General features: G+C 40.5%; 1 protein-coding gene across 3 annotated transcripts in view; it reads right to left on the bottom strand.

The window, feature by feature from the left end:
• Positions 1-19787, bottom strand: part of LOC122541771 (peroxidasin homolog) — a 245554-nt gene that overhangs the window by 53886 nt on the left and 171881 nt on the right. For all 3 annotated transcript variants that reach the window (XM_043678736.1, XM_043678754.1, XM_043678744.1), the window contains 5 exons: positions 18808-18977; positions 9177-9449; positions 6760-6876; positions 5809-5967; positions 4941-5053 (listed from right to left, as the gene is read on the bottom strand). In XM_043678736.1, coding sequence (XP_043534671.1) covers positions 4941-5053; positions 5809-5967; positions 6760-6876; positions 9177-9449; positions 18808-18977 — 832 coding nt within the window. The remainder of the gene's footprint in view (positions 1-4940; positions 5054-5808; positions 5968-6759; positions 6877-9176; positions 9450-18807; positions 18978-19787) is intronic.

Raw genomic sequence — 19787 nt, 5'->3', positions numbered from 1 at the left:
ATTCATACCTTACATCAGTATATCAGGGTAATAGAACAGACCACTGAATATAGTGCTACAGCTACAGAGAAGGTACAGAGAATGATCACCTCTAAGATATGAGAGGTACATTCATAAGTCTGATAAGAGGAACTAATCTTGAATCTGCTGGTATACGTTTCCAACTTTTATTTTTCTTCGGTACAAAATGAATGACATCATGCTTCCCACATTGACTTGCCCTTCCTGCTCATGCTGTTCTTAAGGAAGCAGAATCTATGATATTTTGGGATCTATTACACATCAAAAATTAATGAGGATTAATAATTCATCAGAATTGTCTCACCACGAAAACAGTGTGGTCACATTACGTGTCAATAGATGCATAAACATTATGTAACTGCTAAAGTGCAATTAACCTGAATAAAATGCAAAGCTCACCTAGCCCTTGGGCCTCTATTAATTTTATAAAATGTGTGGATACCTCTCAGTTTTGAAATCAGAAGTTTTAGATAGACCATATAAAATCAAAATCTTTGTATTGTGTTAAAATGTGGGGCTAATGTACAGGTTGAAACCTCAGGTTCACATATTCTCAACACTTGCCTTCTTCTCTATAATGAGCCCAACAAATCTTTGACATTCTCTCTCCCATGAAGATAATCTCTGCAAACACAAACAACTGTGTCTGTGTAACCACATCATGGTTCAATGTTTCAGAGGTTTATAATTAAGACAATTGTGAAACTTTGTGTTCCAACCTTTCCCATGATAAGACTCCATGTTTGTTTCTGTCTTCTTCCTCAGTCTTCTCTAAAGTCATATAACTGATTATCACATGTTCCCAGGTCTCACCCAAAACTGCTTTAGCTGCTCGAATCTCTGCTGCTTGGACACATGAGAACAATTCAAAGTGCTCCATCTCCAAATTTATCTCCGATCCAATGGAGATGGAGATTCCCTACAATTGATATTTTTGTATAACAAACATTTTAAATACAAGGAAATTAACAGGGTGTGTGTGTATCCACTTTGCATCACTCAGATGGCTTGCATGTTTACAGTTTTATTCTACTTCAACTACAGGATTTTCGTGGGAAGAATAGCACCAACTTGTTTATTTTTGAAATCTCTCTTTCAATCCCATTCCATTTTTAGTGCAGAAGTCACAAACAGAAATTCAATCTGGCAAAATTGAGAGGTGCAAATCTCTCGAGTCCAAACATGAGTCTTCATGTCTAATTAAGCACCCAGTACAATCTGATGAAGATCTACAGTCCATTAAAGTTAAAAAGTTAAAGCAATGGTCAAAATGATAGACTTTAAGCTTCTTAAAATATGGCAGAGGACATCAGACAAGGAGGATAAAATACGTTGATTGAAATGAATCAGAATCCAAGTCCAGAGGTTGGAGGTTTTATGTCTGTTGGAGTATTTGGCTGCTTCCAACAGATGCATACCACATACTTTAACACTTCAATAGCAATCAGGTGTTGAGATTGAGAAGCCAACTGAAATGAGATTAAGCACAAATGGCTTTTTGGCAGTATCTATACAGTCAGGTTGAAAAAGATTGTAAAATAAGTGAGGTATATATAGTATTACATGTGAAATAAGAGCAAATGTTATGCACATTAAGGATTCAATTAACTTCAAATTCAGTCGTAGATTAGATCTCCTACAGTGTGGAAGTGTACACCAACCCTCCGAAGAGTAAGCCACCCAGACCCATTTCCCTCTGACTAATGCACCTAACATTAAGGACAATTTAATATGGCCAATCCACCTGACGTGCACATCTTTAGATTGTGGGAGGAAGCCCACACAGACACAGGGAGAACGTGCAAACTTCACACAAACAATCGTCTGAGGCTGGAATCGAACCCAGGTCCATAGCACTGTGAAACTTTATTGCTGGAACAGCACAGCAGGTCAGGCAGCATCCAGGGAACAGGAGATTCGACGTTTCGGGCACAGGCCCTTCTTCAGGAATGAGCAGAGAGTGTTCAGCAGGAGAAGATAAAAGGTAGGGAGGAGCGACTTGGAGGAGGGGCGTTGGAAATGTCCCTCCTCCCTACCTTTTATCTTCTCCTGCTGAACACTCTCTGCTCATTCCTGAAGAAGGGCCTGTGCCCGAAACGTCGAATCTCCTGTTCCCTGGATGCTGCCTGACCTGCTGTGCTGTTCCAGCAATAAAGTTTCAACTTTGATCTCCAGCATCTGCAGACCTCACTTTCTCCCCATAGCACTGTGAGGCTACAGTGCTAGCCACTGAACCACCATGCTGTTATCTTCCAATGAAATTAATCACCAAACTTAATGTAAACATTAACCTTCCAGGCATGTGGATTTTTGTTAAAAAAGTTTGCCTGAAGTTTTAAAAAACAGCCCTAGGTTAAGGGAGCTTATATTTATCATTAAATTATCAACATAGAATAATAATCAAACAGCAGGGAAACAGACCCTTTGATTCAACTTGAACATGCTGACCAAATTTCCCAAGCTAATCTAGTCTCACTTGCCTGCATTTGGTCCATATCCCTCTAGATCTTTCCTATTCATGTAATTGTCCAAACATCTTTTAAATGTTGTAACTATACCTACATTGACCACTTTCTCTGGTAATTCAGTCTACATACAAACCAACCTGTGTGGGAAGAAGTTGCGCCTCAGGTCCCTTTTAAAACTTTCTCCTTTCACCTTAAAATTATGTCCCATAGTTTTGGACTCCCCATCCTAGAGAAAAGACCTTTGCTATTGACCTTACCTACGTCTCTCATGATTTTATAAGGTCACCTCTCAACCTCCTATGCTCCAGCAAAAAAAGTCCTAGCATATCCAGCCTTTCTTTGTAACTCAAATATTCCATACCCGGCAACATCCTGGTAAATCTCTTCTAAACCCTCTCCAGCTTAATAATATCCTTCCCATAACTGGGTGACCAACACTGGACACAGTATTCCAGAAGAGGCCTTACCAATGTCCTGTGCAACCTCCACATGACTCCCCAACTCCTATACTCAAAAGGTTTGAGCAATGAAGGCAAGCGTGCTAAGTGCCTTTTTGTATGTCTGTCTCTGACACAAACTTCAAAGAATTATGTACCTGCACCCTTAGGTCCCACTGTTTTACAATGCTACCCAATGCCCTACCCTGTACCAAAATGCAGTATCTTGCATTTATCTAGATTGAATTCCATCTGCCATTTTTCAACAGATTGACCCATTGATAAAGATCACTTTGTAACCTTAGATAACCTTCTTCACTGTCTACTATGCCACCAATTTTAGAGTCATCCGCAAACTTACCAACCATGCTTTCCACATTCTCATCCAAATCATTTATGTAAATGACAAACAAAAGAGGACCCAGAACTGATCCCTATCGAACACCGCTGTTCACAGACCTGCAGTCCGAAAATCAACCCTCCCTGTCTACTATGCCACCAATTTTCGAGTCATCCGCAAACTTACCAACCATGCTTTCCACATTCTCATCCAAATCATTATGTAAATGACAAACAAAAGAGGACCCAGAACTGATCCCTATCGAACACCGCTGTTCACAGACCTGCAGTCCGAAAATCAACCCTCCACCATTACGCTATCTCCTGCCATTAAGCCAATTATGTATCCATTTGGCAGGCTCACTCTGAATCCCATGTGACCTAACTTTACTAACTATTCTATCATGTGGAACCCTGTTGAAGGCTTTTCTAAATAACATCTACTGCTCTGCCCTCATCAATCTTTTTGGTAACTTTCTCAAAAAACCTAATCAAGTTTGGGAGACATGATTTTCTTGTACTAAACCATGCTGACTATCCCTAATAGAATTTTGCCTCTCTAAATGTGCATAAATTCTATCAATTTACTCACAACCAAAGTCAGACTCACAGGTATATCATCCAACCTTTCTTAAACAAAGGTTTAAGCCACCCTCCAGTCATCAGGCACTCACCCGTAGTTCTAAATTATGCAAGTATTTCCACAAGGGTTCTCATAGTATCCTCCCTTACATCCCACAACATTCTGGGATACATTAGGTCAGGTCCTGGAGATTTATCTACCTTTACATATTGCAAGACCTCCAGAACTTCCTCTTCTGTCATGTTAACTGCTTCTAAAACATCAAAATTTATTTCTCTACATGCTTTAGGCTCCATTTCTTTCTCCACAGTAAACACCAACACAAAATATTAATTTAGAATCTCCCTTAACTCCTGGGGTTTAACACAAAGCTGACCTCCTTGATCTTTAAGGGGCCCGACCCTCTCTTTAGTTCATCTGGAGGATAATCTCTAGAAAATAATTTTCTTTTTCATTCTGCTGACAATAAATGTAGAAGTGTCAAATTGTTAACCAAAAACAGTAACAGATAACCTTTTATGCATTATCTATATAAAATAAAATGTGGCAGTCACAAGTTTTTCAAACTGACGCTTTCATTGTTGCTGAGCTCTTATCTGCATTGTATGTGTTTATAATTGACAGTTATAATTGCTCCTTACACTAATTTTGAGTTTGAGGAATCAAGGCAAAATAGAAGATCAATTTTACAGTTAATTTTATAATTCTACTATGTAAACATTCCAATGAAATCTAGAAACTACGGAAGTTTGTCTGTAAGACACATTGTCCATAAACGGTATTCAAAGTAAACATGATGTGTACTAAGTTAAAAATCACACAACACCAGGTCATAGTCCAACAGGTTTATTTGGAAGCACTAGCTTTCGGAGCGCTGCTCCTTCATTAGGTGGTTGTGGTAAAGTTTTTAACTTTGTACACACCAGTCCAACACCGGCAGCTCCAAACCATGATATGCACTGACGCTCTTAATTCTGTTTTTGATCTCTCCTCAGCGAGGTGAAATCAGTTTCCTTTTAAAAGATGTGCGTGTGTTTTAAACTACCACTTGGTTCACCTTTCAAAGCTGCTTTTACTGAAGTTCTCACCTACCTTACTCCATGTTACAGTTGGCTCAGGATCCCCCCGAGAACCGCAGGGAATCTGCACGTCTGACCCAGCAGCAACCGTCAGATCAGCTGGGGTGTTTATAATGACCAGTGATACTACAGGCACCAAGAGAAAAAAGGAAAATAAAACTTGTTTATGGTGGACACATGAATTTGGAACTGCTGCTGTGTGATTATTTTCTTCCCATGTGACCTCAAGTCTCTGCCAAACAAGGTAAAAGCAAGCAAATCTGTTGTGCAAATGTATTCCAACTTTGTTAGCCATGGCTATCATCTTGTTCTCAGTTTTGGTTGGGGTTGGGGTGCGTACAGAGTGCGTGGAACAAACGTTGGCCAGTGGGTCTTTTGCTAAGATTGCATGTTCTATCCAATTCTACAGAGGATGAATATGCGTCTCGGTGTGTAATCAGACTCCCGGCCCTGAGATGAAGCCCAGTATGGTCTGGCTTGGAAGAACTTTTATTTCTCCAGTTTTCCAAATTATTGCTGGACTTTATAATCTCTTTATTTTTCTAATTTTTTCTTAAAAATTTGGACTTAAGAATCAGTACCTTGCTACCGAAGATGGCCAAGTTGCGATCTGTAAACTTTTCACTGTATCCATGTGAGTACATGTGATAATAAAGCAAGTTCTAATATCAGACGTAATTCAAGAATTAACTTCATCTGGGTGTTTATGATCCTACCTGTAATTTTTTTGTTAGAACAACAATAAAGAGAAGTAGGGGGTACGTGGACTGGTCTACAAAACGGAGCAACATCTCACTTCTAAGTTGTCATTACGGTTCCAAAAAAAAGATTTCTTTACATTCATTTCAGACTTTTTTAATAATGCTAGATCTGAAGAATACCTCTGCGCTGTACAGTCAGCTGGGCTGGAACTCGGAGAGCACCGACTATGTTATCAGCTTGGCATTCGTATTGCCCTTCGTCATGAAGAGCAACGCTGGAAATCCTCAGTGTCCCTGGGGAGAGGATTACATGCCGCCTGTCCCCAGGAAGCGGACTGCCTATAAACCAAAGAGGATTTCTATTACACTTCAAAAACTGGTCAGATTTCTGATAGCAGCACAGCAACACCAGCTCCATGTGATTTTTTTTAAAAATTGCTGCACTCTAAGCTAGGTCATTTCTTACCTGAAGAGATCTACCTCAACAACATCAGCAATGCTTACATTCATGGAGCATGTTTGGTAGCCAAGGCCAAAATTACCATACTGAGCAATGTGCAAATCTTTAAAACAAGTGTTTTCATGAAATAAATATCACTTTTGGGATAATGAGCAGTGTCTGAAAAAAACAAGCATATGTGCAAATTATTCCTTAATCTATCTACTGGAAAAACTGAAAGTGAGTTCTTTATAAAAATGCCAAGCTTTTACTGATGCGGTCTCCATGTAACTAACAGTGCAAATTGGAATAATACAGAAAATTATTTTAATGCACTATGATAAAAAAGAGGAAAACTGGCCAAAAAGGGAAGTCACAACCAACAGATTATAATAAGTTCTCAAATCATCACTCATATTCTATGTTCATTAATCTTATAGGAACAGTAAAAAAAAACCTCCAGTTAGTAACATCAAAACTATCTACACAAAACGCAACTCAATTGGGTACAGGCTTCATTCTACAAAGCAAAAAAGACAAAGATGAAATTAGAAAATGCTGGAGAAGCTCAGCAAGTGTGGCAGCATATGTTGACAGCAACGATTGAGTCCAACAGTTAATAGAGATAATGTCAATTTGTTTCGTTGGTGCTTTGCCCAAATTCATCCCTGACAATAGCCTGCACATCATACCTCCTTTAGTCCATGTTATAGTTGGTGCAGGATTACCCTCAGCCTCACAATGAAAATCCACAGTATGTCCCTCGATAATGGTTTGATCTTGCGGCAAGATTGTAAACTGAGGTGGAGCTACAGAACAAAGGAAAGGGGGAGAAATTGATTTTTTTCAAAAGAAACTCTTTTTAACTTCAAACATAAACACAACATAAGTGAAATAAAGTTATTTACATTTCAGAAAGTAATTCAACAAGCAAAGCAATGCACAGGCACTCACTTCTAGAGAGGACTGCGCTGAACATTTGGAATTTTATCTAGGAGATACAGAACCTCAACTGGGTAACATTTGGGAGTTCTATGAGCTGTTCTGGATAACATTACTAACAAGGACATAACAAGTTCTATAGAAGGTGAACAAAGATTTATTCAAAGCATATCTGAACTAAGGTATGATAGACATCAGGGAAAGATTGAGAAGATGGGCAGTGATTGCAACGATGTCAGCCAAGTGGACCTCATCGAATACGAGTTCCCTGACTGGGGCTGTTAATTTGATCCATCAAGGAGTCCGAGCTGACAGATACACACAGGAGAAAGTGAGGACTGCAGGTGCTGGAGATCAGAGTCGAGAGTGTGGTGCTGGAAAAGCACAGTAGGTCAGGCAGCATCCCAGAAGCAGGAGGATCGACGTTTCAGGTGTAAGCCCTTCATCAGCAATGAGGCTTATGGGCCGGGGGCCTGAGAGATAAATGGGAGGGCGGGTGGAGATGGGGGTAGAAGGTAGCTGAGAATCGATAGGTAGATGACGGTGGGGGAGAATGCGATAGGTTGGAGAGGAGGGTGGAGCAGATAGATGGAAAAGATGATGGACTGGTCAAGAGGGCAGTGCCGAGTTGGAGGCATGGGACTGGGATACATTGGGGGGAGGGGAAATGAGGAAACTGGTGAAATCCAAATTAATCCTGTGTGGATTCAGGGTCCCAAGGCGGAAAATGAGGCATTCTTCCCCCGGGCGTCGGGTGGTTAGGGTTTGGCAATGGAGGAGGCCCAAGACTTACATTTCCTTAAAGGAGTGGGAAGTGGAGTTGAAGTGTTCAGCCACGGGGTGTTGGGGTATTTTGTGGTGCAGGTGTCCCAGAGATGTTCTCTGAAACAATCCGCAAGTTGGCGACCTGTCTCCCCGATGTAAACAGGAGTGTCAGACATCCTGTTCATTCTGAGAGCTGGCTCTGAGAGGCTAGAACAGTGTCAAGGACTCTCCACATGTAAATAAAGAGTGACTTGGTGATGGAATACTGGCCTCTGTGGAGTTATTTCAAGATAAAACATTTTCTGCAGAGGTGTGATCTAATAAAAATATGTAAGATAATATAATTATTTTTTAGACTAGATGTGGAGGACATGTTTACATTTATTTATGAGATGGGAATGTGTGCGTGTGAGTGTGTCTACAGAAGAATTTGGGGGAGCACCTGATGTACAGTGAAGTTAGAATTTGGCTCTCTATCATAAGAGCCATTTGAGGTAAACAGTACAGATGAAGTTAAGATGCAATGAGATAAAAACATCTGGGACAAAGGAATGTAAGGATATATTGATGAGTTCAGAGAAAGAAAAGCACAAATACGTTGAAATAGTTATCACAGTTTAAATGGATCTGAATTTGCTCTAAACTAGATAGAGGATGCTGCGGCATTATGGTAAAGTAATTGAAGTAGCAATCTTGTGTTCTGGAGAACATGACACATAGTGAAATCTGGAATTAAAATATACTCTAACGGTGACTATATCATCGTTGTTGATTATTGTAGAAATCCATCTCTTTCACTATTGTTCTTTCAGGAGTGGAATCTGATGACATGAGCAACGTGGCTGAGCTTTAATTGCCCTTTGAAATGGCCTAGACAGCCAATCAGTTCAGGGGGATAACAAAGGCCAGCCCTGACAGTGATGCCCACGTAGAGTCATAAAAGATCTATAGCACAGAAAAGGCCCTTTGGTCCATCAAATCTGCACCAGTCAAAATCAACCACCTGTTTATTGTAATCCCATTTTCCAGCACTTGGCCTATAGCGTTGTATGCGTTTGCATCACAAGTGCACATCTAAATACTAAATAATACATATAAGGATTTATGCCTCTACCACCTTTACAGGCAGTGAGGTCCAGTTTCTCACCAATCTCTGGGTGAAAAAAAAGTCCTCACATTCCCTTTAAACCTCCTGCCCCTTATCTTTAATCTATGTCCCTGGGCAATGATCCCTTCACCAAGGGGAAAAGGTTCTTCTCTGTGTATGCCCATCATAATTTTATACATCTCAAAAATATCTGTCCTCTGTCTCTTCTGCTCCCAGGGTAACAACCCAAGTCTATCACACAGAAGAAAAGAAAATATGTCACATGAATTTTACTATGACACTTTCTGTACATACCTTTGATTATAATGAATGCATTTGCTTGAATGGAGTCCTGATTGTTGTTTGCATGACATGTATATTGCCCACCATCTGCTTGGACTACATTCTGTATGTACAGTCCTCCTGAGGAAGTTATGGTATAGCGAGGATCATGGGGTAAGGGCGACCCATCACTTCTCATCCAGGTAATCCGCGGCTGAGGGTTTCCTGTTGCACTGCATTCCAAAGTGACACTCTCACCAACCAACACTTCCGTATTTTGTGGTTGAATTACAAAGGCAGGCCGAGCTATTTTAGGGAAGAAGAATCAAATCCATTTCAAAACCATGGAGTAGCAAGTCAATATTTCTACACAGTCGACTCAATATCTAGATTCTGGGCTTAACACTATTAATCCTTCCTCTGATAATGAAAAGATGTCCAACTTTTCAAGTAGCATTGATATCTGGTTGCATTACCATAAACACCATGATGTTAACCATTCACATTGCTGTAATATTTCACATTCATTCAGGGGCTAAATATTTGGGCAGCCCTCATTAGGGGCGGCACGGTAGCTCAGTGGTCAGCGTTGTTGCCTCACAGCGCCAAGGACCCAGGTTCAAGTCCAGTGTCGGGTGACTGTCTATGTGGAGTCTGCACATTCTCCCTGTGTTTGCATGGGTTTCCTCTGGGTGCTCTAGTTTCCTCCCGCAGTCCAAAGATGGTTAGGTGGATTGGCCTTGCTAAGTTGTCTGTAGTGTCCAGGGATGTACAGGCTCGGTGAGTTAGCCATGAGAAATGCAGGGTTACAGGTACAAGTGTGGGTGGGACACCTTGGGGGCGGGGCTGGGGGGTTACTGCAGACTCAGTGGGCTGAAAGGCCTCTTTGTGCACTGCTGGATTCTATGAAACATATTTTTGAGAATATTATCCAAGCTTCTAAACTCAATAACGTATGTTTTACTTGAAGGTAAGTTTGTGATTTTGAAACCATGTGCAGTGGGAAGTGTGCATTTTCTTCATGGGTAATGTTGTATCAAGACTGAAATGGGAAACAGAATACTCTGACAGAGAGTAAGTTGCTTTCCTGATCATTAAACCATTAGGTTCCAATAAATGCTCATGTGACCAAGGGTTGCCTTGGGGATAATTAACTAAGAAGCAAAAGGTAAACAGAAAAATAAGTCCAGTGGAGTTGCTGTAGACATTATTTTGTTTCATAACATTGAGGATGCGTGTATAGAGGAAACAGGTTGAGTAATAAAGCAATTTTCTCTTTAGCCGTTTTAGAACACACCCTGGTGTTAAAGCACAGCTCTAAGAATACAGCAGGGGCTATGTTAACGTATCTGTTATTATAGTTGGAAAGTTCAGAATACTGACAACAGGAAGCTTAAGGCGTTGCATATTGGACAAACCAAATGTTGAAACTTCAGTGCTGCCAGAGCTCAATGGACCATATAAAGAGGTCAGGATGGGAGTCTGGAAAGAGAACAAAGAAAGCTTACAGCCCAGGAACAGGCCCTTCGGCCCTCCAAGCCTGAGCCGATCCAAATGTACTGTCTAAACCTGTCGGTCAATTCCTAAGCATCTGTATCCCTCTGCTCCCCACCTACTCATGCATCTGTCCAGACACATCTTAAATGAATCTACCATGCCTGCCTCTACCACCACTGTTGGCAATGCATTCCAAATTCCCACCACCCTCTGTGTGAAGTACTTGCCATGTGTATCCCCCTTAAACTTTCCACATCTCACTTTGAAAGCATGACCTCCTGTTATTGAATCCTTCACCCTGGGAAAAAGCTAGTCTCTACCCACCTTGTCTGTACCCTTCATGATCTTGTAAACCTCAATCAGGTACCCTCTCAATCTCCTTTTTTCTAATGAAAGTAAACCTAACCTACTCAACCTCTCTTCAAAGCTAGCACCTTCCATACCAGGCAACATTCTCATAAACCTTCTCTGCACCCTCTCCAAAGCGTCCACCTCCTTTTGGTAATGTGGTGACCAGAACTGTACACAGAATTCTAAATGCGGCCGAACCAATGTCTTGTACAATTTTAACATGACTTGCCAGCTCCTATATGCAATACCCTGTTCAATGAAGGCAAGCATACTATATGCCTTCTTGACCACTCTATCCACCTGTGCAGCAACCTTCAGGGTACAATGGATCTGTACTCCCAGAGTCTTTCTGCTCATCAATTTTTCAAAAAGGCTCTACCGTTCATTGTATAATTCGCTCTAGAATTAGTCTTGCCTAAATGCATCACCTCACATTTGTCTGGATTGAAACCCATCTGCCACTTTTCCGCCCAACTCTCCAGTCTCTCTATATCCCCCGTATTCTCGGACAGTCCCTTATGCTTTCTGCTACTCCACCAATCTTCGTGTCATCTGCAAACTTGCTGATCATACCAACAGTGTCCTTTTCCAGATTATTTATGTATATTACAAACAACAGTAGCCCCAACACTGACCCCTGTGGAACACCATTGGTCACCTTTCTCCATTTCGAGAAACTCCCTTCAACTACAATTATGTGCTATTGGGACTGTCGTGAACAGCGTAAACATGGTGTTGGTGTGAATCCCATCCAAGGGCTTTAGATAGATTATAGCTGCTGGTGAATATGATTCAAAAGGTCAAACGGTCACATGGCAAATGGAAGATCCTACAAAGCAGAGGCCAATTGGGAAAAGTTCTGAAATTGCATGGGGTCATACATTTGTGCAGGAGGTGACAATAGCATGCTTATAACCATGTATTTTTGTTTTCACTGCTAATTAAAGAGAAATTTACTTTTTACTGTAACATACCCATCATTATTAATTAATTTTAAAATTATATTGATTTTAGTTACAGTAAAGGTTTTAAATAGTGAAATCTTATTCACTGGATCTCTTTCCATTGGCTGTATAGGAATTTCCTTTCCTTATTTAAAAGAAAAGCTATCAGTTTCTATGGGGATCATAGCATCAGCAACTAATGGAAATTTGCATATCACACACCACAATTTACTTTGAGTAATTGTCAGCATGTATATCATACAATCTCCTAAAAAAAATTAACAGCCCCAGAATTGTACAATGTCAACGCATGTATAGATTAGATTAGATTAGATTACATTACAGTGTGGAAACAGGCCCTTCGGCCCAACAAGTCCACACCGACCCGCCGAAGCGAAACCCACCCATACCCCTACATTTACCCCTTACCTAACACTACGGGCAATTTAGCATAGCCAATTCACCTGACCCTGCACATCTTTTTTGGACTGTGGGAGGAAACCGGAGCACCCGGAGGAAACCCACGCAGACACGGGGAGAACGTGCAAACTCCACACAGTCAGTCGCCTGAGGCGGGAATTGAACCCGGGTCTCAGGCGCTGTGAGGCAGCAGTGCTAACCACTGTGCCACCGTGCCGCCCACTAGAGTATAATATCATACAATCTCCTAAAAAAAATTAACAGCCCCAGAATTGTACAATGTCAACCCCAGTGTCGTCCCAATTGAAGGGAATATGGACTTTAGAATCAAATGTGTAGAAGAGGAGGATGCCCAATTGTTAATGTATCAAATTTATGGACATTAACAGGTAAAAGATTTCACTGCATGTGCATCACTACATCCCCACATTAGAGTAGAGCCTCACCATGACTCTGGCCCTGTACTCATCCCTGGAACATCTGGACGACAATGACATCCACATCAGGCTCCTACTTATTGAATACATCTCTGCCTTCTACACTTAATTCCAAAACAACACATCTCCAAACTCTGGGACCCAAGTCTCTGCTCCCCATTCTGTAACTGAATTCTCAACCTTCTGACCAAACGATCGCAGTCAGTAAGGATAATAAGGATAGCCGACAACATGCCCTCCATGATAATCCTCAACACTGGTGCCCTACAAAGCTGCATACTCAGCCTCCTACTATACTTCTTATGCAAACATAACTGCATGGTCAAATTCCACACCTGTCCATTTACAAGTTTGCTGATGACACCAGCATTGCAGGTCGGACCTCAAACAATGATGAGTCAGAATATAGGAAAGAGACTGAGTGCTTAAGGGCATGGTGTAAACACAGCAATCTTTTCATTAACATCAACAAAACAAAGGAGCTAGTCATTGACTTTAGGAAGCAGAGTGGAGAGAATACCCTTTTTGTATCAATGGTGCTGAGGCGGAAATGGTCGAGAGCATCAAGTTGCTGGGAGTGATGATCACCAATCTGTCCTGGTCTACCCAGGTTGAGACTACGACCAAGAAAGCACAACATCTTTACTTCCTCAAGAGCTCAGGAAATTCAGCATGTTCTTAAAGACTCTTATCAATTTGCACAGATGCACCATAAAAAGCATCCTATCTAGATACGTCACAGCGTAGTGTGGCAGCTGTTCTTCCCAAGACTGAAACAAACTACAGAGAGTTGTGAACATAGCCTTTTCCATTATGCAAACCAGTCTTCCATCCACGGACTTTATCTATACTTCCCACTGCATTGGAAAAGCAACCATCATAATCAAAGAGCCCTCCACCTCAGTTATACTCTCTTCCGCCCCTTCCGTCAGGCAGAAGATATAAAAGTTTGAGTACATGTACGAACTGCTTCAAGAACAGCTTCTTCCCTGCTGTATTCAGACTCTTGAATGGACCTCCTAATGTTAATGTTGACCTCTCTGCACATTCTCAACAGTGTAGTCTGCACACTGTTCTGTTACCCTGATCCGCCTGTAAAGCACGTTAAGACAACACTTTTCATTGTACCTCAGTACACATAAAATCAAGTCAAATCAAAACAAAACATTTCTTGGTTAATGACTCCATTTCCTTTTGCTCTGAGAGAGCAAGCTGATTAATATCATGTTTTCTTTCAAAATCTTCTCTTGGAATCTTTTCTCAGAAATGTCCAAATGTTCCATATCCAAATGAAGGAAATGCATGTCAATCACCTGTATCTGATGTTATGAATGGTAACATCGCAATAAGCACAAAACCCCACAACTTCATACACTGATACTCATACTGAAATCCTGGCCAGAAGCCCAGCAGCAAAGTTATAAAAATTAAGAATGTCGATGCTGTTTAAACATTTCAGGTAAAGGAAATTTATTGCCAGGCATGTACAGCACAACTCATAAGACTTGATATAGCTACAAACAAAAATAAGTTTAGATACAGACATTTACCAATCACCTCTGCTTACATCACCCACTACTAGTTTAGAGAAAAAAATATTATCGTACCAATTAATTACCTGCCAACCTAATTAATACCTCTCTGCTTCAGGTTGAATGTCTTGCTGTCTTTGGCTCCATCTCTTGGGCTAACACTTCCTCCCTCATGGAGGACATTATTTCCTCCCTCATTGGACCAACATCCTTCCATGATGAATCTCCCAGAGTTAAGCACTCAGTCTCACTAACCTTCCTGTGTTGTACAAACATCCAATTGTTTATAAGCTCCATCACTCTAAAACAAATTAACCATCAGCCAACTATGCTCTAGAACGGAGCAAATAGTTGTGCCAAAAAGCTTTGTAACTGCATGCCTACATTGTTTATCAGAGTCTAAATAAACAGTTTGGTGTCACAGAAGTTGTGTGTCTGTCAGGATATCCGATGGTCTGAATTTGCACGTACTTTCAAATATGTTGGTCCAATTGACCTTTCCAACATCATGTCTTTTTTTTGTAACTTCATTCATGGGATGTGGGTATCACTGGCTAGGCCAGCATTTATTGTCCATCACTAACTGCCAGAGGGCAATAAAGTGTCAACTACATTGGTGTGGGTCTGGAGTCATACATAGACCAGATCAGAGAAGGATGCCAGTTTCTTTCCCTAAAGGACATTAGTGAACCAGATGGGTTTGTCCTACAATTGACAATGGATTCATAGGTATCTGTAGACACTTAATTCCAGATTTTTAATGAATTCAATTTCCCCCATCTACCATGGTGGGATTCGAGCCCAGTGCCCCAGAACACTACTTGGGTCACTGAATTAATAGCCCACTATGCCGTCATCTCCCTATGAGTGTATTATTGAGTATATTTCAAGTCTTTTCATCAGATTGCAATGGCAATGCTAGCTAATAAGAGGAATTAATAGAGGATGATACTTGCATTTATAAGGCACCCATGAAGCTGAAGTGTCACAAAGGCGGTCAAAAGACACACTGAATCATCATTTTATGCTGTGAAATTCGTACAAATGAGAAACTACAAATGCTGCAGGTCCGAAATACAGAACTTAAGCAGAAATGGAACGACATTCAAAGAATGGGAAACAGAAGACTTTTGTCTCAGATGTTCAAACTCCACATAAATTGCTGAGGTCAATTCAATACAGAACTTCACTGACAGCAAATGAGCTGAAAATGCCAAAATGCAGAGATTGACACAAGCTTCTAAATTAGATCTACACTTCAAAGTTTTGTAATCACATATTACTCCTTACAGATACATTTCAGACGGCACCAATACTAATACTGTGGACCAGACCAAACTCCCTCAAAATATATTGAGAAGATATCTTTAAAATAACAAAAAGTTAAGGTCTAGGCTATGTGCTAAGCATTGCATTCTGGATGCAATTCAATTGGTCAAACTACTGGACTTAAAACAGACACACTCTTTTTGAACTACAGTTAGAAAACAGACAAAATAAAAAAGTATTAGCTTAACTATAGCGCTATCAAAATGTTTAACAAAATTATATATATAAACTACTAATAATTAACTGTTCCAATATATTAACATCCCACAAACACACACTTGGCAAAGGCAAATTCAGTAAAATAGATTGCCTCACATGCAATTCCAGCAGTAGGAAGAGAACCCCAGCTTCTAGCTGTAACAGGGAGAGAGGAATAAGAGCTTCCATATCCAGCTTCAAGACCCCATCAACTGCTGAAAGCTAAAATTAAAAGTCTCGGCTCTGTGGGAGCTTGACTCCACCCATTCAGGATGCTTTTATTGTTACAATTTTAAAAACAAACCCAAGGCGTCATAAGCTGTTTACTTCATTGGTTTTGAGCAGACCACTAATCACCTGTGTCTTAACCTTTCTTCATAAAAGAAAATAAGACAAAATACATCTCTGAAAGCCATAGTATGGTAATGCCTCACTCATTAAAAAAAAAGAAAGAACCATCAAAATACAAAAATGGTTCTAGTTTTAAAAAGCTTCAGCCTAATGTAATGAGTACACTACAATACACATACATTACATGGACTCTAAGCATGCAAACATTCGCTACCACATTCCATTTCAGTCCATTTTTCTCCTGTCACTGACCGCCTCCTCATCAAAGTCGTGACAATGCATCAGCAATTACGTTGCCTCATCCTGCCACATGTATAATTGTTAATTTGAATGGGTGCAATAATAAGCTCCATCTACACAGTCTGGAATTTTTATTCTTAATTTTTTTCCAAAACTTTTAAAGGGTTACAATCAGTATATTCAATTGTCTCAAGCATATTACTGGCAATACAAATGTTAAAATGTCAATAGACAATAGGTGCAGGAGTAGGCCATTCTGCCTTTCGAGCCTGCACCACCATTCAATAGGATCAAGGCTGATCATCCTTAATCAGTATCCTGTTCCTGCCTTATCTCCATAACCCTTGATTCCACTATCCTTGAGAGCTCTATCCAACTCTTTCTTAAATGAATCCAGAGACTGGGCCTCCACTGCCCTCTGGGGAAGAGCATTCCACACAGCCACCACTCTCTGAGTGAAGAAGTTTCTCCTCATCTCTGTCCTAAATGGTCTACCCCGTATTTTTAAGCTGTGTCCTCTGGTTCGGCACTCACCCATCAGCGGAAACATGTTTCCTGCCTCCAGAGTGTCCAATCGTTTAATAATCTTAAATGTCTTAATCAGATCCCCTCTCAGTCAACCAAGGTTAAGGTTTCCTTCTCAACCATAAAATATGTCTCTTGATGATTAGTCAAAAAATACACACTAGGTCTTTCTAACTTCTCGTCATCTTCTTGCAAGAGAATCGCAGACATCCACATCACTCATATTGATAGCTACCTTGAATGACTTTGAATAATTGGATGTGGCTAACACTGGGGTAGTGGTGAATACAACTTTCAGGCTGTCAAGTGCCTTCTGACAGTCCACCGTCCACTGAAATTTTCTGCACTTCTTCAACAAGTCAGTCAGGGGAGCAAACACACTGCTAAAATTCAGTATGAACTTCCAATAAAGATCAGTCAGTTCTTCTCTCTTTGTAGATGGTATGGGAAACACCACAATAACTTTTGCTTTCTCATCTCGTGGGACCATTTGTCCACGTCTAATGAAATGGCCCAGGAATGTGACTTGGGCTTTTGCAAACTCACTCATAGCCTGGTTTTCTACCAAGCCCACCGCCCGAAGTCCTTTGAGCAATTCCTCTAGATGCTCCAAATGTTCTTTCCATTTGTGAGTAAAAATCACCAGATCATGAAAATACACCTACAATTGGGTAATCCTGAAATGACCTTACTGGTTAATCTTTGAAATGTAGCTTTGTGCATTTTTCATACCAAGTGGCAGTCTATTCAGAATCAGAGAAGCCAAAATTTCCTTTGCTCTTTCGGATAAAGGAACCTGCAAGTGTCTTCTGAGTAAGTCTAATTTTGAAATATAAGTTGCTTGTCCCACCTTCTCACTACAGCCTTCTAAATGTTGAGTGGGTATGAATCAGATTTTATAACTTCATTGACCCAACACATAATCATTGGGTATTACGTGGTTTTACCACATTACTATAAGTAAGCTCCATTCAACTCAACTTTGATTGTATTATCTTTCAGCATGCGTTCAACCCCTTTTGAACCTGAGCCACTTTAGAGGGTTAGGTCTATATGCTAATTGCTTAAATAGAACAGTATTAACTATACATACATCACGCATAATCAGATTAGTACTTCCCAGCTTATTCTCACATATCTCCAATGGAAATGTCATAACTCTTTTAGGTTATTTCGATTCTCCTCTGGAAGGTAACGCAATAATTAATTCAAATTTTTTACAATTTGAGGAATGTCCAATTCAGTCTCATCTGAACTTGGATCTTCACTCTGTGCTATAACCAATAAACCATTCCTGAAGAAGGGCTTATGCCCGAAACGTCGATTCTCCTGTTCCTTGGATGCTGCCGGACCTGCTGCGCTTTTCCAGCAACACATTTTCAGCTCTGATCTCCAGCATCTGCAGTCCTCACTTTCTCCTATAACCAATAAAACCTTCTCCTTTTGCTTTCCTTCCCTATCAAAATAACTTTTGAGCATATTAACATGACACACTCTGTGAGATTCCTTTCCAGCTGGCATTCTTATAAAATAATTCACCTCACTCAATCTCCTTTCAGTTTGATAAGGCCCACTAAATCTTGTTCTGAAAAGTTCACCTCCCACTGGAAGTAAAACTAACACTATATCTCCACTAGCATGTTGCAAATTTTTGATTTCTTGTCTGAGAGTAAAGAGACAGTATTGCATGAAAACAATCTTATCTCTGTAGTAATGTACTTATATCTATTATTTCTGTAAGGAGCACCAATGTAGGTTTTCATTCACCTTCTGTCACCTCCACTCAGCGCCACCCACCCATATGTTCACACGTAACTATCTTAAAGCAGAAAGAGCTTACCTGGTATCTCAAAGTACCGAAGAATAACTTCAGGAGTTTTCACTTCTCCTGCTACATTTTTGGCCATGCATTGATAGACTCCTTGGTCATCCTCCTGAGTATTCTTGATCATTAAAGTACCATCATCCAGTAGGTTTAAGCGTGGGTTGTATTTCATATCTAAAGCATTACTACAAAGAAACGAAAGCATCCATCACCAAACAACTACAAATCTAAAAGTAATTAGAATTCTTTAAATCCCACTAATTTATTTATCTTTGGGGTTAATAAAAATTAAGATGTGTTGATGTTATCATAGAATCCCTACATCTAACCTACACATCCGTGAACACTATGGGCAATTTAGCATGGCCAATTCACTTAACCTGTACATCTTTGGACTGTAGTACGAAAATGGAGCACCCGGAGGAAACTCAAGCAGACATCGGGAGAATGTCTGTCTGTGTGGAGTTTGCACAGTCACCCGAGACTGGAATCAAAACCAGGTCCTTGCCAGTTGTAGCTACATCTACACTAAGTGCACTGGCTGATAACAATTCGATGTTAATTGAGCTACCTACAATAAATAAATTCAGCAATAATATTTCAACATCGCCTATCAAAGGGAAACAATTTACTCAAATATTTTCCATACCTTTGAATTAGTGACATTTCTCTGGAGATAAATTGGAAGGAATTAAAAGCACTGCTTGGTAGGCATTTTGATCCATATTCAAAAATTTAGGATTAATACAATCACAGATTCCCTACAGTGTGGAAACAGGCCCTACGGCCCAAAACATCCCCACCAACCCTCCAAAGAGTAAGCCACCCAAACCCTATATTTACCCCGAACCTACACATCCCTGAACACTATGGGCAATTAATTTAGCATTGGCCAATTCACCTGACCTGCACATCTTTGGATTGTGGGAGGAAACCCATGCAGCCACAGGGAGAATGTGCAAATGCCACACAGACAGTTGCCTGAGGCAGGAATC

This window comes from Chiloscyllium plagiosum, chromosome 3 (assembly GCF_004010195.1).
Source record: "Chiloscyllium plagiosum isolate BGI_BamShark_2017 chromosome 3, ASM401019v2, whole genome shotgun sequence".
Taxonomy (NCBI): domain Eukaryota; kingdom Metazoa; phylum Chordata; class Chondrichthyes; order Orectolobiformes; family Hemiscylliidae; genus Chiloscyllium; species Chiloscyllium plagiosum.
This window is presented reverse-complemented; position numbering and strand designations above follow the sequence as displayed.